Genomic DNA, 22,500 nt, shown 5'->3' with positions numbered 1-22,500 from the left:
ACAGAAACCGAACACAACTAAAACACAGAAACAGAACACAACTAAAACACAGAAACCGAACACAACTAAAACACAGAAACCGAACACAACTAAAACAGAAACCGAACACAACTAAAACACAAACACAACTAAAACACAGAAACCGAACGCAACTAAAACACAGAAACCCAACACAACTAAAACACAGAAACCGAACAGAACTAAAACACAGAAACAGAACACAACTAAAACACAGAAACACAACACAACTAAAACACAGAAACCGAACAGAACTAAAACACAGAAACAGAACACAACTAAAACACAGAAACAGAACACAACTAAAACACAGAAACCAAACACAACTAAAACACAGAAACAGAACACAACTAAAACACAGAAACCCAACACAACTAAAACACAGAAACACAACACAACTAAAACACAGAAACCGAACAGAACTAAAACACAGAAACAGAACACAACTAAAACACAGAAACAGAACACAACTAAAACACAGAAACCAAACACAACTAAAACACAGAAACAGAACACAACTAAAACACAGAAACCCAACACAACTAAAACACAGAAACCGAACAGAACTAAAACACAGAAACAGAACACAACTAAAACACAGAAACAGAACACAACTAAAACACAGAAACCAAACACAACTAAAACACAGAAACCGAACGCAACTAAAACACAGAAACCCAACACAACTAAAACACAGAAACCGAACAGAACTAAAACACAGAAACAGAACACAACTAAAACACAGAAACAGAACACAACTAAAACACAGAAACCAAACACAACTAAAACACAGAAACAGAACACAACTAAAACACAGAAACCCAACACAACTAAAACACAGAAACCGAACAGAACTAAAACACAGAAACAGAACACAACTAAAACACAGAAACAGAACACAACTAAAACACAGAAACCAAACACAACTAAAACACAGAAACAGAACACAACTAAAACACAGAAACCCAACACAACTAAAACACAGAAACCGAACAGAACTAAAACACAGAAACAGAACACAACTAAAACACAGAAACAGAACACAACTAAAACACAGAAACCAAACACAACTAAAACACAGAAACCGAACGCAACTAAAACACAGAAACCCAACACAACTAAAACACAGAAACCGAACAGAACTAAAACACAGAAACAGAACACAACTAAAACACAGAAACAGAACACAACTAAAACACAGAAACCAAACACAACTAAAACACAGAAACAGAACACAACTAAAACACAGAAACCGAACACAACTAAAACACAGAAACAGAACACAACTAAAACACAGAAACCGAACGCAACTAAAACACAGAAACAGAACACAACTAAAACCCAGAAACCGAACACAACTAAAACACAGAAACCGAACGCAACTAAAACACAGAAACAGAACACAACTAAAACACAGAAACAGAACACAACTAAAACACAGAAACCGAACGCAACTAACGCAACTAAAACACAGAAACAGAACACAACTAAAACACAGAAACAGAACACAACTAAAACACAGAAACAGAACACAACTAAAACACAGAAACCGAACGCAACTAACGCAACTAAAACACAGAAACAGAACACAACTAAAACACAGAAACAGAACACAACTAAAACACAGAAACAGAACACAACTAAAACACAGAAACCAAACACAACTAAAACACAGAAACCGAACGCAACTAACGCAACTAAAACACAGAAACAGAACACAACTAAAACACAGAAACAGAACACAACTAAAACACAGAAACAGAACACAACTAAAACACAGAAACAGAACACAACTAAAACACAGAAACCGAACGCAACTAACGCAACTAAAACACAGAAACAGAACACAACTAAAACACAGAAACAGAACACAACTAAAACACAGAAACAGAACACAACTAAAACACAGAAACAGAACACAACTAAAACACAGAAACCGAACGCAACTAACGCAACTAAAACACAGAAACAGAACACAACTAAAACACAGAAACAGAACACAACTAAAACACAGAAACCGAACGCAACTAACGCAACTAAAACACAGAAACAGAACACAACTAAAACACAGAAACAGAACACAACTAAAACACAGAAACAGAACACAACTAAAACACAGAAACCGAACGCAACTAACGCAACTAAAACACAGAAACAGAACACAACTAAAACACAGAAACAGAACACAACTAAAACACAGAAACAGAACACAACTAAAACACAGAAACCGAACGCAACTAAAACACAGAAACAGAACACAACTAAAACCCAGAAACCGAACACAACTAAAACACAGAAACCGAACGCAACTAAAACACAGAAACAGAACACAACTAAAACACAGAAACAGAACACAACTAAAACACAGAAACCGAACGCAACTAACGCAACTAAAACACAGAAACAGAACACAACTAAAACACAGAAACAGAACACAACTAAAACACAGAAACAGAACACAACTAAAACACAGAAACCGAACGCAACTAACGCAACTAAAACACAGAAACAGAACACAACTAAAACACAGAAACCAAACACAACTAAAACACAGAAACCGAACACAACTAAAACACAGAAACCGAAAACAACTAAAACACAGAAACCGAACACAACTAAAACATATGCTAATGGAGGCGGCCATATGCTAATGAGGGCGGTCACATGCTAATGAGGGCGGTCACATGCTAATGAGGGCGGTCACATGCTAATGAGGGCGGTCACATGCTAATGAGGGTGGCCATATGCTAATGAGGGCGGTCACATGCTAATGAGGGCGGTCACATGCTAATGAGGGTGGCCATATGCTAATGAGGGCGGTCACATGCTAATGAGGGCGGTCATATGCTAATGAGGGCGTTCATATGCTAATGAGGGCGGTCATATGCTAATGAGGGCAGTCACATGCTAATGAGGGCAGTCACATGCTAATGAGGGCAGTCACATGCTAATGAGGGCAGTCACATGCTAATGAGGGCGGTCACATGCTAATAAGGCCATGATGTCAGTGTTGTGATGATGAGGCAGTTTTCAGAGTACAATGAACTTTATCTCAAATCAAAATCTTTTTCATAACTTGTGATCCTTAAATGTTAGATGTCAAAGGAAAGCTGTGTGTGTGTGTGTGTGTGTGAGTTCAGATCCGCTGTCAGACTCTGATAAATATCACAGTGTTTTTCCTCCTGCTTTATTCTGAAGCTGACGGACAGTAAACGCTTTATTCCTCTTTCCCCTGGTTAACCCGCCAACCTCCGCAGTTCGGTAACGATGTTCGTTTGTGCGGTTGCCCGTTCGTTTCTGCACGGAGATGTTTAATAGAAGCGAGTGTGAAGATGAATGTGACGTGTTTTGATTGACAGGTGCAGTTTGAGGCCGGTGTATTTGATTGACAGCGTCTTATTGTTTGTTTTCTTGCTGATGCTCTCTGAATCAGACGCACTTACAGCATGCTCGTTTCTCTAGGCAAATTCAGCAGCGTTTCGATGTGATATTAACAGAATAAAAGAATGATGTGCGAGATGTTGTGTGATGTTGTGTGTGTTTTGTGTTGGTTTGTTCACTGTCCTCAGAGTCTCAGCTGGCTCTCTGGGTTTATGATCGAACCGCCACCGTTATTTACGACCTTCTCGGGGTTGCCGCTACACATTTGTCCTGAGCTGAACGGCGTGTTCGAGTTCTTCATCTGCATTTGTTCCTGGACGTGTTTTAATCCGATGAGAAAGCTGATGAAATGCCCTGTAGATTGATGGTTCTGACATGCCGTCATAAACAAGAGCGGAGTAACTATCATCTGTGATAGACTGACGCTGTGTGTGTGTGTCAATGCACATGCCATAAACTGCTGATTGGGCCGTGTGTGTGTGTGTGTGTGTGTGTGCAGAGATGGAGCCGGTGTGATTTTACAGCCGCTTGTTTTGCCGCTGTGTGATGGTTTCGTCGGACAGCTTTGAAGAGCGCCTGCATTTCTTCTGCTCGTTAGTGTCAAACCGTAAAAGCTCTGAAGGTCCGTCTTGATTAAATGAATTTCAGCTTGTCATGGATTGTCTGTAAATTAGAATAAAAATGCAGTAGCTGTGTGTGTTTGCGTTTACAGAGCAGGAAAAATCTGCCTCTGATCGGAAATGAAATAATTTTCTGGCTCTTGAATTGACCAGCAGTTTGAGTTTCTGTGCTGATGTCCGTGTCACTGGTGGTCTCTCACACACACACACACACACACACACACACACACACACACACACACACACACACACACTCTAAAGTCAAGTCACCTTTATTTATATAGCGCTTTTTACAATACAGATTGCTTCAAAGCAGCTTTACTGAGATAACCGGAAAATAATGCAGCAGAGTTTGTTTCCAGAAGAAAATAGCGCCACAGTCCAGCTTAAGGGAGTTCAGTGATGCTTCATTTTTGTTGTAAAAAAGTTAATAATTTAGTTAATTTATATTATAGCCGCTCTGGAGAAAACCGTGATGTCATCTTCCAGTTCAGTTCTGATATAATATTGTCAATGCAGGCATATCAATAATATTGTTGAATATTAAGTTAAATGTTCAACAATATCAGAAAGTAAACAAACACAGGCCTAATCTCCCACAGATGTACAAGCGCACAGTAACCAGTGTTTATCTGGGCTCTGCTGTGAAACTGTCTGATTATTGTATGTAAATGTTTCATCCCACATGAAGTTACACTTACACTAGACCATGAAATGCATCTTTATTCGGTCTTTTGCAATTGCTTGTTTGTGTGGCACTTCTGCACATTGTTCTGCTTAAAAGAGGAGACATGCGTGACAGTGAGTCAGTGTGGATCTGTTTTATAAGAGAGATTGAACATGTTTAACTCCATAACCCTACCGGCCCTAAACACTAGCTCAACAGAAGCTCCACCTGTGCCAGATAATGCCACAACTGTGTGTGTGTGTGTGTGTGTGTGTCTCCAGGGTCTGCAGGGGTCTGAAGCGGAGCAGATGTTTGGGAAGCTGCTTCCAGCCATGGCACAGCTGGCACTGAGAGCGCCGAGCCTCTTCACACAGGTACCAGAACCTCCATCACTCAATCACACGCAAAACACACCAGAACCTCCATCACTCAATCACACGCAAAACACACCAGAACCTCCATCACTCAATCACACGCAAAACACACCAGAACCTCCATCACTCAATCACACGCAAAACACACCAGAACCTCCATCACTCAATCACACACAAAACACACCAGAACCTCCATCACTCAATCACACAATCACACACAAAACACACCAGAACCTCCATCACTCAATCACACAATCACGCGCAAAACACACCAGAACCTCCATCACTCAATCACGCGCAAAACACACCAGAACCTCCATCACTCAATCACACAATCACGCGCAAAACACACCAGAACCTCCATCACTCAATCACACAATCACGCGCAAAACACACCAGAACCTCCATCACTCAATCACACAATCACGCGCAAAACACACCAGAACCTCCATCACTCAATCACACAATCACACACAAAACACACCAGAACCTCCATCACTCAATCACACAATCACACACAAAACACACCAGAACCTCCCAGAACCTCCATCACTCAATCACGCGCAAAACACACCAGAACCTCCATCACTCAATCACACAATCACACACAAAACACACCAGAACCTCCCAGAACCTCCATCACTCAATCACACACAAAACACACCGGAACCTCCATCACTCAATCACACACAAACCACACCAGAACCTCCTTCACTCAATCACACACAAAACACACCAGAACCTCCTTCACACAATCACACGCAAAACACACCAGAACCTCCATCACTCAATCACACACAAAACACACCAGAACCTCCCAGAACCTCCATCACTCAATCACACAATCACGCGCAAAACACACCAGAACCTCCATCACTCAATCACACAATCACACACAAAACACACCAGAACCTCCCAGAACCTCCATCACTCAATCACACGCAAAACACACCAGAACCTCCATCACTCAATCACACACAAAACACACCAGAACCTCCATCACTCAATCACACGCAAAACACACCAGAACCTCCATCACTCAATCACACACAAAACACACCAGAACCTCCATCACTCAATCACACGCAAAACACACCAGAACCTCCATCACTCAATCACACACAAAACACACCAGAACCTCCTTCACTCAATCACACAATCACGCGCAAAACACACCAGAACCTCCATCACTCAATCACACAATCACACACAAAACACACCAGAACCTCCCAGAACCTCCATCACTCAATCACACAATCACGCGCAAAACACACCAGAACCTCCATCACTCAATCACACAATCACACACAAAACACACCAGAACCTCCCAGAACCTCCATCACTCAATCACACACAAAACACACCGGAACCTCCATCACTCAATCACACACAAAACACACCAGAACCTCCATCACTCAATCACACAATCACACACAAAACACACCAGAACCTCCATCACTCAATCACACAATCACACACAAAACACACCAGAACCTCCATCACTCAATCACACACAAAACACACCAGAACCTCCATCACTCAATCACACGCAAAACACACCAGAACCTCCATCACTCAATCACACAATCACACACAAAACACACCAGAACCTCCATCACTCAATCACACGCAAAACACACCAGAACCTCCATCACTCAATCACACGCAAAACACACCAGAACCTCCATCACTCAATCACACACAAAACACACCAGAACCTCCATCACTCAATCACACGCAAAACACACCAGAACCTCCATCACTCAATCACACGCAAAACACACCAGAACCTCCATCACTCAATCACACACAAAACACACCAGAACCTCAATCACTCAATCACACGCAAAACACACCAGAACCTCCATCACTCAATCACACGCAAAACACACCAGAACCTCCATCACTCAATCACACACAAAACACACCAGAACCTCCTTCAAACAATCACACACAAAACACACCAGAACCTCCATCACTCAATAACACGCAAAACACACCAGAACCTCCATCACTCAATCACACACAAAACACACCAGAACCTCAATCACTCAATCACACGCAAAACACACCAGAACCTCCATCACTCAATCACACGCAAAACACACCAGAACCTCCATCACTCAATCACACACAAAACACACCAGAACCTCCTTCAAACAATCACACACAAAACACACCAGAACCTCCATCACTCAATCACACAATCACACACAAAACACACCAGAACCTCCCAGAACCTCCATCACTCAATCACACAATCACGCGCAAAACACACCAGAACCTCCATCACTCAATCACACAATCACACACAAAACACACCAGAACCTCCATCACTCAATCACACAATCACACACAAAACACACCAGAACCTCCCAGAACCTCCATCACTCAATCACGCGCAAAACACACCAGAACCTCCATCACTCAATCACACAATCACACACAAAACACACCAGAACCTCCCAGAACCTCCATCACTCAATCACACACAAAACACACCGGAACCTCCATCACTCAATCACACACAAAACACACCAGAACCTCCTTCACTCAATCACACACAAAACACACCAGAACCTCCTTCACACAATCACACGCAAAACACACCAGAACCTCCATCACTCAATCACACACAAAACACACCAGAACCTCCTTCACACAATCACACGCAAAACACACCAGAACCTCCATCACTCAATCACACACAAAACACACCAGAACCTCCCAGAACCTCCATCACTCAATCACACAATCACGCGCAAAACACACCAGAACCTCCATCACTCAATCACACAATCACACACAAAACACACCAGAACCTCCCAGAACCTCCATCACTCAATCACACACAAAACACACCGGAACCTCCATCACTCAATCACACGCAAAACACACTAGAACCTCCATCACTCAATCACACACAAAACACACCAGAACCTCCATCACTCAATCACACGCAAAACACACCAGAACCTCCATCACTCAATCACACAATCACGCGCAAAACACACCAGAACCTCCATCACTCAATCACACAATCACACACAAAACACACCAGAACCTCCATCACTCAATCACACAATCACGCGCAAAACACACCAGAGCCTCCCAGAACCTCCATCACTCAATCACACAATCACACGCAAAACAGACCAGAACCTCCATCACTCACAAACGCAAAACACACCAGAACCTCCATCACACAATCACACGCAAAACACACCAGAACCTCCATCACTCAATCACACGCAAAACACACCAGAACATCCATCACACAATCACACACAAAACACACCAGAACCTCCATCACTCACACTCGCAAAACACACCAGAACCTCCATCACTCAATCACAAACAAAACACACCAGAACCTCCATCACTCAATCACATGCAAAACACACCAGAACCTCCATCACTCAATCACACGCAAAATACACCAGAACCTCCATAACTCAATCACACACAAAACACACCAGAACCTCCATCACTCAATCACACAATCACACGCAAAACACACCAGAACCTCCATCACACAATCACACGCAAAACACACCAGAACATCCATCACTCAATCACACGCAAAACACACCAGAACCTCCATCACTCAATCACACGCAAAATACACCAGAACCTCCATCACTCAATCACACGCAAAATACACCAGAACCTCCATAACTCAATCACACACAAAACACACCAGAACCTCCATCACTCAATCACACAATCACACGCAAAATACACCAGAACCTCCATCACACAATCACACGCAAAACACACCAGAACATCCATCACTCAATCACACGCAAAACACACCAGAACCTCCATCACACAATCACACACAAAACACACCAGAACCTCCATCACTCAATCACACGCAAAATACACCAGAACCTCCATAACTCAATCACACACAAAACACACCAGAACCTCCATCACTCAATCACACAATCACACGCAAAACAGACCAGAACCTCCATCACACAATCACACGCAAAACACACCAGAGCCTCCATCACTCAATCATACGCAAAACACACCAGAGCCTCCATCACTCAATCATACGCAAAACACACCAGAGCCTCCATCACTCAATCACACAATCACACGCAAAACACACCAGAACCTCTATCACTCAATCACACACAAAACACACCAGAACCTCCATCACTCAATCACACACAAAACACACCAGAACCTCCATCACTCAATCACACACAAAACACACCAGAACCTCCATCACTCAATCACACACAAAACACACCAGAACCTCCATCACTCAATCACACACAAAACACACTAGAACCTCCATCACTCAATCACACACCAGAACCTCCATCACTCAATCATACGCAAAACACACCAGAACCTCCATCTCTCAATCACACGCAAAACACACCAGAACCTCCATAACTCAATCACACACAAAACACACCAGAACCTCCATCACTCAATCACACACAAAACACACTAGAACCTCCATCACTCAATCACACACAAAACACACTAGAACCTCCATCACTCAATCACACAATCACACGCAAAACACACCAGAACCTCCATCACTCAATCACACACAAAACACACCAGAACCTCCATCACTCAATCACACACAAAACACACCAGAACCTCCATCACTCAATCATACGCAAAACACACCAGAACCTCCATCTCTCAATCACACGCAAAACACACCAGAACCTCCATAACTCAATCACACGCAAAACACACCAGAACCTCCATCACTCAATCACACAATCACACGCAAAACACACCAGAACCTCCATCACTCAATCACACGCAAAACACACCAGAACCTCCATCACTCAATCACACAATCACACGCAAAACACACCAGAACCTCCATCACTCACACACGCAAAACACACCAGAACCTCCATCACTCAATCACACAATCACACGCAAAACACACCAGAACCTCCATCACTCACACACGCAAAACACACCAGAACCTCCATCACTCAATCACACAATCACACAATCACACAATCACACGCAAAACACACCAGAACCTCCATCACTCAATCACTCAATCACACAATCACACAATCACACGCAAAACACACCAGAACCTCCATCACTCACACACGCAAAACACACCAGAACCTCCATCACTCAATCACACAATCACACGCAAAACACACCAGAACCTCCATCACTCAATCACACACAAAACACACCAGAACCTCTATCACTCAATCACACACAAAACACACCAGAACCTCTATCACTCAATCACACACAAAACACACCAGAACCTCCATCACTCAATCACACACAAAACACACCAGAACCTCCATCACTCAATCACACACAAAACACACCAGAACCTCCATCACTCAATCACACACAAAACACACCAGAACCTCCATCACTCAATCATACGCAAAACACACCAGAACCTCCATCTCTCAATCACACGCAAAACACACCAGAACCTCCATAACTCAATCACACACAAAACACACCAGAACCTCCATCACTCAATCACACACAAAACACACCAGAACCTCCATAACTCAATCACACACAAAACACACCAGAACCTCCATAACTCAATCACACACAAAACACACCAGAACCTCCATAACTCAATCACACAATTACACGCAAAACACACCAGAACCTTTGCCAATAAAGTCAAGAGCATTTTTAAACACAGCATTTTATTTTTTTAGTGTTTGAGATGGATGTTGTTAATACATTTTCTTTGTTTTGTGTGTTTGTGTGTGTGTGTGTGCACGCGTGTGTGCGAAGCCGATCCCATTGCTGAGTGCGCAGCGCTGCGGCTCCATCACGCTCTCGCAGGAGCAGGTCTCGAGTCTGCTGGCGAACGCCTTCTTCTGCACTTTCCCTCGACGCAACTCTCGCAGGACTGAGTTCAGCAACTATCCTGACATCAATTTCAACAGGTGCGAAACCTCAGATCCAGAAAGCATCAGTGCAGTGGCCCGTGTGAGAGGATGATGGGTGTATGAAAAGAGTGACTCAAAGGACATGACTGAGATCATTACTGAAACCTGACTGAATGTGACACGACTGCTTAATAAATAACCAAATAATAATTACATACATTGACATGAAATATTGGTTAGAGTGTGAAGTGATGCAAGAGACGTTTGATATGTTTTCTGTGAGTTTAAGTTCTTAGTGTTTGTGTCTGCAAACGCACCGCACATCAACTGTGGCTGTCATTGTGAATATGAATATTAAATATTAGACGCAGTCTTCCATATGATCTGGTCTGTTTGTTTTGTAGGTTGTTTGAAGGTTCGCTCCCGAGCAAACAGCAGAAACTCAAAACCCTTCTGTGCTACTTTGAGCGGATCACGCAGCGCAGTGAGTTTGACTTTAAGTGTGTCACGCGTCACTCGCTCACGGATCGGTGACTGACTCCGTTTGTTGTGTGTTTTGTTCCCGAGGGCCCACCGGTCTCATAACTTACACCAGACAGTGTCTGCAGCGTCCGCCCTCGTGGTCCAGGTGAGATTCATCTTCACACACTCAGAGCTGTTTCATTTCCCACAAGCCAATAAACGCTCTTGATGTGGTTTTTAGCTCAAAGAAGCAGTTCAGCAAACTTCACATCCGCTGTGACGGAACCATAGAGGATCAGGGTTACGGCATGTTGCAGGTGACACACACACGCATCACACACACGTATCACCACACGCATCACACACACATCACCACACGCGGTGAACGTGATTTTACCAAGTACCACATGTTCCTGGATCAACATCATTGTTGATCCTGGATCAGCTTTCCAATTAACCAATCAGATTTGAGGGATAAGTTTACAGTTTATGTCAAGTTTAGGCTTAGAACCAAGGTGAAGTACTTAAACATCAGTGTCATTCACCTATCATTACCCTCTGATTTTAGGGAAAAGTTATGGGTAGGGATTGGGTAAGGACTACATTTTGGGACAGGAATGTTGATCCAGGATCAACAAAATATGTTGATCCAGGACCATGTCTTACTTAGGAAAATCACGGTGACACACCACACGCATCACCACTTGCATCACCACACGCATCACCACAGACACATGCATCATCACACACTCATCTGCACACACATGACTACACACAACACCACTCACATGACAACACGCATCAGCACACGCATCACCATAGACACGCATTACCACAGGCATCAGCAGACGCATCAGCACACTCATGACCACAGGCATGACCACACGCATCACCACAGGCATCACCACAGGCATGACCACACGCATCACCACAGGCATCACCACAGGCATGACCACACGCATCACCACAGGCATGACCACACGCATCACCACAGGCATGACCACACGCATCACCACAGGCATCAGCACACACATCAGCACACGCATGACCACACGCATGACCACAGGCATGACCACAGGCATGACCACAGGCATGACCACACGCATCACCACACGCATGACCACACGCATGACCACAGGCATGACCACACGCATGACCACACGCATGACTACACACATCACCACCCGCATGACCACACGCATGACCACACGCATGACTATACACATCACCACAGGCATGACCACAGGCATGACCACAGGCATGACCACAGGCATGACCACACGCATGACCACACGCATGACCACACGCATGACCACAGGCATGACCACACGCATGACCACACGGATGACCACACACATCACCACAGGCATGACCACACGCATCACCACAGGCATGACCACACGCATGACCACAGGCATGACCACACGCATCACCACAGGCATGACCACACGCATCACTACAGGCATGACCACACGCATGACCACAGGCATCACCACACACATCAGCACAGACACATGCATCATCACGCACTCATCTGCACACGCATGACTACACACGCAACACCACTCACATGACCAAATGCATCAGCACACGCATCACCACTGACACGCATCACCACCGGCATCAGCACACGCATCACCACAGGCATGACCACACGCATCACCACAGGCATCAGCAGACGCATCAGCACACTCATGACCACACGCTTGACCACACGCTTGACCACACGCATGACCACACGCATCACCACAGGCATCACCACAGGCATCAGCAGACGCATCAGCACACTCATGACCACACGCTTGACCACACGCATGACCACACGCATGACCACACGCATGACCACACGCATGACTACACACATCACCACACGCATGGCTACACATCACCACAGGCATGACCACAGGCATGACCACAGGCATGACCACACGCATGACCACACGCATGACCACACGCATGACCACACTCATGACCACACGCATGACCACAGTCATGACCACACGCATGAGCACACGCATGACCACACACATCACCACACGCATGACCACAGGCATGACCACACGCATGACCACAGGCATGACCACACGCATGACCACAGGCATGACCACACGCATGACCACAGGCATGACCACACGCATGACCACACGCATGACCACACGCATGACCACACACATCACCACACGCATGGCTACACACATCACCACAGGCTTGACCACACGCTTGACCACACGCTTGACCACACGCATGACCACACGCATGACCACAGGCATGACCACACGCATGACCACACGCATGACCACACGCATCAGCACATATATATATATATATATAGTATGTGTGTGTGTTTTCTGCAGGTGGACTTTGCCAACAGGTTTGTCGGGGGGGGAGTGACAGGTTCTGGTCTGGTTCAGGAGGAAATCCGTTTCCTGATAAACCCGGAGCTGATTGCGGCTCGCCTCTTCACTGAAGCTCTGGAGGACAACGAGTGTCTGATCATCACAGGTAGAACACACACAGAAGAACACGCTGAGATCCCTGTGGAGTGTGTTCAGACTGTAATCAGCACTCAAGCCTTCAGACCCGCTGAGACTCAATCAGTCTGTGTGTGTGATTGCATGTGATGCTGACGTTTTGCAAAAACCCTTCATTTCTGAAGTGCTCGTGAAGGCCGTCAGTGTCTTCTGACATTTGTGTTAGCAATGATCAGGCAAGGCAAGGCAAGGCAAGTTTATTTATATAGCACATTTCATACACAATGGTAATTCAAAGTGCTTTACATAGAAGAAATTAAAATAATCAAAAGAAATCAGAATAATTAAAACAGTTTAGAATAAAAGATAAAATACAGAAATCAGAATAATTAAAACATAAAATAAAATACAGTGCAAACAGTCGGACGAACAGTGGCACAGTGCTCATTCAGTAAATGCACAGCTAAACAGATGTGTTTTGAGTCTGGATTTGAATGTGACTACTGTAGGAGCACATCTGATCTCTTCTGGAAGCTGGTTCCAGCTGCGGCTGGCATAGTAGCTAAAAGCAGACTCGCCATGCTTAGAGTGAACCCTTGGTATTTCTAGCCGATGTGATCCTAATGATCTGAGTGATCTGTTGGGTTTATATTCAGTGAGCATATCTGCAATGTATTGAGGTCCTAGGCCATTGAATGATTTATATACCAGTAATAATACTTTAAAATCAATCCTAAATGTAACTGGCAGCCAGTGTAAAGACCTGAGGACTGGTGTGATGTGTTCATATTTTCTGGTTCTGCTCAGAATCCTAGCAGCAGCGTTCTGTATGAGCTGCAACTGTCTTATGGTCTTTTTGGGAAGGCCAGTGAGAAGTCCATTACAATAATCCACCCTACTGGTGATGAAAGCATGCACAAGTTTTTCTAAGTCTTGACTGGAAACAAAGCATCTAATTCTTGCAATATTTTTCAGGTGATAATATGCTGATTTAGTTATTGCTTTGACATGACCACTGAAACTAAGGTCTGACTCTAGAGACACACCCAGATTCCTGACTTGATTTTTAGTTGTTTGACCCCTAGACTGAAGGTATGCGTTCACCTTGAGAACTTCATCTTTGTTTCCAAACGCAATGACTTCAGTTTTGTCTTTGTTTAACTGAAGAAAGTTTTGGCACATCCAATTGTTTACTTCATCAATGCATTGGCAAAGGGAGTCAATGGGGCTGTAATCGTTAGGCGATAGGGCTAAGTAGAGCTGTGTGTCGTCTGCATAGCTATGGTAAGCGATTTGGTTCTTTCTCATTATTTGGCTCATTGGGAGCATGTACAGGTTGAATAGGAGTGGCGCAAGAATTGAGCCTTGAGGGACTCAGCATGTCATGGATGTCCACTCAGACTTATGGTCTCCTATACTCACATAATAACCTCTGCCTCCTAAGTATGACCTGAACCATTTTAGGACTATCCCAGAAAGCCCGACCCAGTTTTCCAGCCTGTCAAGAAGTATTTTGTGATCGACAGTGTCAAATGCAGCACTGAGGTCGAGTAGTACCAGCACTGATAATTTGCCTGTATCAGTATTTAAGCGAATATCATTTATTATCTTTATGAGCGCGGTCTCTGTACTGTGGTGCGGTCGGAAACCAGATTGAAAATGGTCAAAGTATCCATTCGAGCTTAAGAATTTGTTCAGCTGATTGAAGACAACTTTTTCAATGATCTTGCCTATGAAAGGAAGATTTGAGATCGGTGTATAGTTGTTTAATATGGTCTTATCCAGATTGCTCTTTTTCAGGAGGGGCTTGACAACAGCAGTTTTCAGGGAGGTCGGAAAACTCCCAGAGAGAAGTGAGGCATTTACCACTTCTAGGAGATCTGCTTCTAAGCTGTGTAACACATTTTTGAAAAAAGATGTGGGAAGTGCATCAAGGGCGCAGGTTGATGTTTTTAGTTGCTGTACGGTTTCTTCCAAAATTTTGCCATCAATTTCTTCGAAATCAGACATAGTTGCTACTTTCTCGTGCTGTTGTTTGATCTGCCTGACCCCAGCGCAACTCAAGGATGAGCTGATCACCTTTCTGATATTATTGATTTTCTCAGAGAAGAAAGAAGCAAACTCACTGCACTTTCTCACTGAGAGCATTTCACTGGGAATCTGGCTTGGGGGGTTTGTCAGTCTCTCTACAGTAGCAAAAAGAGTGCGCGTGTTGTTTATATTGCTGTTTATAATATTCGAGAAAAAAGTCTGTCTAGCTTTGCTTAGTTCCTTATTGAAAGCATGGATGCTGTCTTTGTAGATGTTATAATGGACTACAAGTTTTGTCTTCCGCCACATGCGCTCTGCTTTTCTGCATTGTCTTTTCATATTTTGCACTGCTGTTGAGTTTCTCCAAGGTGCTTTTTGTCTGCCACTCTTCTTCCTGACTTTCACAGGAGCAATATCATCAATTACACTCTTAACTTTTGAGTTAAAAGAATCAAGGAGAAAATCAACAGAGTCAGCAGATATGCTTGGTGTTAAAGATATAGCCTTCATAAATAGTACACTAGTATTCTCATTTAAGCATCTCTTCTTGACAGACACAGATCTAGCTTCAATGGCAGGAGAGATCAATATATCAAAGAAAATACAAAAATGATCAGACAGTGCTACATCCTTAATAACAATTGATGAAATGTTTAGACCCTTACTGATAAGTAAATCTAGAGTGTGTCCACGATTATGTGTGGCTCCATGTACATGCTGAGTCAGATCAAAAGTTTTTAAAACAGTTTTGATTTCTTTTGCCATATTGTTTTCTGCATTATCTATGTGAATGTTAAAATCTCCAGCAATGGCAAAGCAGTCAAACTCTGAGGAAATAGAACTTAACAGTTCTGTTAAGTTCTCAGCAAAAGCTGGAGAGTATTTTGGAGGCCTGTAAACAATGATAAGTAAAATGCGTGCATCAGGGTTTTATTTTGTATTTTTTCCCACTTACATGTAGTTTGAAAGGGTTCCTTCTGCTCCAACTAAATGGGACTGTGATGAATGATTCCAGGAACTTTGGCTGAAATTTCAAGGTTGTTACTTGCATGCTCTGCGTTCTCGGCGTGATCTGAACCCGTAAGCGTGAATAAGCAGCTTCAGTGCCTCAGTGACCGTGAGAACGGCTCTGGTGTGTGTTCTCATGAGCCGCGTTCTCCTCTGCTGTTAAAGCACTTTCTTTTTTCTGAAATGGTGTAAGAAAAAAGTTTGCGTTGATGTTCCAGAATGCTGCTGTCTGCAAAAATCCTTAATTTCTTAAGTGCTCGTAAAGGTTGCCGTGTCTTCTGACGTGTGTGTGTGAGTGTGTGTCTCAGTGTTCTCAGATGGTCAGTCAGCTACACACACATCAGCAGTGTAACTCATAACGCTGCTCTTCATCACAGTCGTGTTCTGAAGGAGGAAACACTAGAAGGCGAGCGTTTGCACTAATGTCTATCTTCAGCATAAGCACACACTCACTCACTCACACACACACACACACAGAAACACACAACAGGCCTGTTTCTGCCTCCACGTCGACTGAGTTGCAGAAGAACTCATTGTCCTCTTCCTCTGATCAGTATTCTCAGCTCGGCTGTCAGTCATCTAGTCTCCATGGAGTCACCTTCAGGCCCCGCCCCCCCCTCATCTTGTCACCGTGGAGTCACCTTCAGGCCCCGCCCCCCGGTCATCTCGTCTCCATGGAGTCACCTTCAGGCCCCGCCCCCCGGTCATCTCGTCTCCATGGAGTCACCGTCAGGCCCCGCCCCCCGGTCATCTCGTCTCCATGGAGTCACCTTCAGGCCCCGCCCCCCGGTCATCTCGTCCCCATGGAGTCACCTTCAGGCCCCGCCCCCCTACTGCCACTTACAGCTCTTAACTTTATTACAGTCCTGCAGAATTAATTACGGCTCTAAGAGCCGACTGGAGTCGCTGGGCTAATGCTAATGCACCGGGCCACGACATCTCCTCTATTACAGCGTCTCTCTCGCTTGCTCTATCTCTCTCTCTGTCCCACTATCTCTAAATCATATTCCCCGCTCGGCTCTCAGACATCGATGGGTAAAATGGATATTCTTGTAGCTGTACAGAAATTTACCAAAGTGGCTTCGGTTAATTGAATTGCGGCTGATTGCGGAGCGTCTGCCCTGTCAGGCTTCAGTGAGAGATGAAGATCAGTGACTCACCGATGCGGATCTGCAGCCAGGACACACACACACGACAGGAACGTCCCAGTCGCTGCTGGAAACACACACACACACACAAACGGCAGGAACGTGCCAGTCGCTGCAGGAAACACACACACACACAAACGACAGGAACGTGCCAGTCGCTGCAGGAAACACACACACACACAAACGACAGGAACGTCCCAGTCCCTGCAGGAAACACACACACATGGGTCCGGCAGCAGATCGTTGTTTGTAAAGCCTCTGAATCTCCAGAATATGATTTGAATTGTTTTAATCGCAGGCCGTCTCTGAATAAAGCTGCACTCAAAAAAATGATTCAAGCCCTTCTTAGAGGTGACACATTTAAATCTAATTTGCTTTATTTAAATAAATCTATTTAAGATCATATGTGTAAATATATTTAATTGGTTTAACTAAAAAATTATTAATAGCTCCACTCAAAAAAAATATTCATTGGATGAACTCAATTAAGTTGTGGGCAGGATTTCCATCCAATAAATATATGTAGCCCCAACTCAATCTGAGTACGTCCATTCAACAGAATGTAAATCAGTTAGCCTAACTCATTTGTAATAAATAGATGCAAAAGAATATAAACGAGAGAGGCTAGCTTATTTTTAACAAATACTTATCACTAACCAGAATGACTTTATTTCTGTCAGGCGTCTACAAATGTTTTATTGAGAATTAACAGGGGTTTAACTCTATGTTTTCCATTTGAAGTCACCATAACAGTGATCAATGATTCCATTAGTTGGGCTCTTAACTCTTATTATATCTATTGTCTTTTTTTGCAGCTGTGACAGTGTGTTTGTTAAACACATTTGGAGCAGCAAAGAAAGCTAAAGTGAAATGAGATCAGCTGATGATGGTTAATGGTTGATGGTTTTATAATCATCATGAACCAGACTGATTCACTGAGGTATTTTAATCTAACAATTATGTTTTTTTCACAACAAACCTTGATACTGCAGCATGAGATCAAGCATTATTATAACAATAAGTTCGAAAACTTTAACGAACATGAGCACAAAAAGTCTGTTTCTGATGACACACACAGACATCAACAATCGCCGTATGAATCTCAACAATGGTGACAATCACAAATATTTAGATACAGATTAATTCAGAACATCACTGAAAAGCTACAAATTCACAACAAACACAACAGCAAAAAATAAAAGCAAATATTTAGAATCAAACAAAATTATAGGACAGTTCAGCTGCATAATTTATTCATGTTGCAATGCATGCTGGGAGTTTTGTACTATGGTGGTACCCAGCATGCATTGCAGCAAAGTACTTTTGATTGTCACCATTGTTGAGATTCATACGCTGATTGTTGATGTCTGTGTGTGTCATCAGAAACAGACTTTTTGTGCTCATGTTCGTTAAAGTCTTCAAACTTAGTGTTATAATATTCCTTGATCTCATGCTGCAGTAACACAAGGTATGTGTTGTGAAAAAAAACGTGAAAACATAATGGTTAGATTATAAAAACCTCAGTAAATCATTCTGTTTCATAATGATTATAAAACCATCAACAGGTAACCATCATCAGCTGATCTCACTTTAGCTTACTTTGCTGCTCCAAATGTGTTTAACAAACACACTGTCACAGCAGCCTAAAAAGACAATAGATATAATAAGAGTTAAGAATCCCAACTAATGGAAACACTAATCACTGTTATGGTAACTTTAAATGGAAAACATAGTTATAAACCCCTGTTAATTTTCAATAAAACTTTTGTAGACATCTGACAGAAATAAAGTCAGTCTGGTTAGTAATAAGTATTTGATAGAAATAAGTTAATCAAGTCACTCATTTATATTCTTTTGCATCTATTTGATACAAATGAGTTAGGTTAACTAATTTACATTCTGTTGAATGGATGTACTCAGTTTGAGTTGGGGCTACATATATTTATTGGATGGAAATCCTGCCCACAACTTAATTGAGTTCATCCAATGAATTATTTTTTTGAGTGTGGTGTTTGAGACAAAGGCCTGACATTAAGCCTGAGACGCTGATGATGAAGATGATGACGATGATGATGAAGATGATGTTCTCGAGGGACTGATGCTCAGTTTAGCCGATGCTCAGATGAGATGCATTAGTGACCTTTAATCTGTCAGAGACTCCAGCATCGGCCACTGAAGACGCTTCAGAAACACAAAGCCCAGACTCCTTCTGAAGGTCACATGAGCAGGAATTCTTCCCAGCAGGAATGCGTTTATCTCATTTCCTCTCCAATAAAGACAATGAGCTTATCTGCGGTTCTGCGGTTCGGGTCGATGCCAGACGGACCCGCCGCCGCTTCTGCGAGGAGTTTCTGATCCAATTAGACTCTCAGTTCCTTGACGTCAGGTGATCATCTGATCGCGCCACCGCTGCGGTGTGTGTGTGTGTGTGTGTTATTATGCACATGCATATTATGTGTTCAGTCTATAGGTGTGCGCGTAATAACTTATTTTTGCGCAGGCGTGTAGACTTTCTTTACAAATTGACCTCAACAGATTACTTGTCTGGCAGCATTATACAGAGTTTTTAGTCATTTCTGCATATCCATGCCAAATAGGAAAAGGATCTACAGCCAGCAGTCGAATGTGATATTCTAGGTCAGTGATTCCCAAGCCCGTTCCTGGAGCCCCCCAGCACTGCACATTTAGCATTTCTCAAACACACCTGATTCAGGTCATCAGCTCATTAGTAGAGACTCCAAGACCTGAAATGGGTGTGTCAGACAAAGGAGAGATTCAAAATGTGCAGTGTTAGGGGGCCTCCAGGAACGTGCTTGGGAACCACTGATCTATCAACTGGCCGGCGAGAAGGACTATAATGCGTTAAAAGCTCGCTCAAGTACTGGGGAGCTAAACCATTTAGTGCTTTGTAAGTATTAGGCAATAATTTAATATGTATTAGTGGTGGGCAATACTGCAAAATTTGGTATCGATCCGATACCAAATACATATAGGGTCAGTATTGCCGATTCCGATACGATACCCTACTTTACTTAAAAAAATAATAATTTTGTGTAGGTATGAGCAGTATGTCATTATTTCTGAGGTGAATGAATGATCAATTCTTTAGGCAATATTTCTTTATTAATGTATTGAAGTGCACAAAATTATTAGTTATTAGGCACTGTAGAATGAATGCTTTACAGCTTTTTTAAAAAAAGAAATAAAAATAAAGAATAACAAAAATCTCTCCCATTTTTTTCTGGTTTTAAAAGCAAATTAAATAAAGTGAAATAAAGTGCACACAATTATTACTGAAGAACAAACAAAGAACAAAATACTGTGCAATTACATTCCCTGAGTCCCCCTTCTGTTCCTCTCGGCCATCCTGATCTCTCATTCAATGTGCTATTATCAGCCTTCGTTGTGTCAGTGAGTCAGGTGACAACACAACAACGAATCACAGAAGAGCAGCAGGAGTGGGAGGAGGAGCAAATGGATGTGAAAGCAGCGTTTGCTCAGGATTGTAGAGGTAGAAGACAATTACAATTGTATTGATCTGATACCAATACCAGTGTTGGCAACGATACTATCGATATTTAGATCGATCCGCCCACACCTAATATGTATACGATGTTTAATAGTGTTGACAGAACCGGGCTAATATGGTCATACTTCCTGGTTCTGGTAAGAACTCTAGCGGCTGTGTTTTGGACCAGCTGTAGTTTGTTTATTAAGCGTGCAGGGCAACCACCCAGTAGAGCATTACAATAATCTAGCCTTGATGTCATGAACGCATGAACTAGTTGTTCTGCATTTGTCAATGAAAGTATATGACGTAATTTAAATATATTTTTAAGATGGAAGAATGCGGTTTTACAGATACTAGACATGTGAGATTGGTATCAAAGATCACACACACACACACACACACACACACACACACACACACACACACACACACACAAGTTCCTAACCGACGACGAGGACTTGACAGAGCAGCCATCAAGTGTTAGACAGTATTCTAGGTTAGTACGTGCAGAGTTTTTTTGTTCAATAATTAGAATCTCTGTTTTTTCAGAATTTAGTAGTAGGAAATTACTAGTTATCCAGTTTTTCACATCAGCTATGCATTCCGTTAATTTTGTGGATTGGTTAGTTTCGTCAGGACGTGAAGAAATATAGAGCTGAGTATCATCAGCATAACAGTGAAAGCTAATTCCATGTTTCCTAATGATATCTCCTAACGGTAGCATGTACAGAGTGAACAGCAACAGTCCTAGTACTGAGCCTTGTGGTACACCATACTGAACTTGTGATTGATAAGACATCTCTTCATTTACTGCTGCAAACTGATAACGGTCAGATGAATACGATGTCAGGCACTGTAATTTGCTCTGGCCCCCTTCCTGTTCCCTTGAGTAATGAGATACTTATAAGACTGTCATCACTCAATGGCTGCCTG

At 43.1% G+C, this 22,500-nt stretch overlaps 1 protein-coding gene across 2 annotated transcripts in view; it reads left to right on the top strand.

The window, feature by feature from the left end:
* The window catches only part of LOC143744086 (poly(ADP-ribose) glycohydrolase), a 36,260-nt gene that overhangs the window by 9,797 nt on the left and 3,963 nt on the right, over positions 1-22,500 (top strand). For both annotated transcript variants that reach the window (XM_077235478.1, XM_077235479.1), the window contains 6 exons: positions 4,968-5,060; positions 10,839-10,993; positions 11,341-11,420; positions 11,504-11,564; positions 11,640-11,715; positions 13,753-13,900. In XM_077235478.1, coding sequence (XP_077091593.1) covers positions 4,968-5,060; positions 10,839-10,993; positions 11,341-11,420; positions 11,504-11,564; positions 11,640-11,715; positions 13,753-13,900 — 613 coding nt within the window. The remainder of the gene's footprint in view (positions 1-4,967; positions 5,061-10,838; positions 10,994-11,340; positions 11,421-11,503; positions 11,565-11,639; positions 11,716-13,752; positions 13,901-22,500) is intronic.

This window comes from Siphateles boraxobius, unplaced genomic scaffold (genome assembly GCF_051911475.1).
Source record: "Siphateles boraxobius isolate OS27281-9 unplaced genomic scaffold, OSU_SipBor_1 193, whole genome shotgun sequence".
NCBI lineage: Eukaryota > Metazoa > Chordata > Actinopteri > Cypriniformes > Leuciscidae > Siphateles > Siphateles boraxobius.
This window is presented reverse-complemented; position numbering and strand designations above follow the sequence as displayed.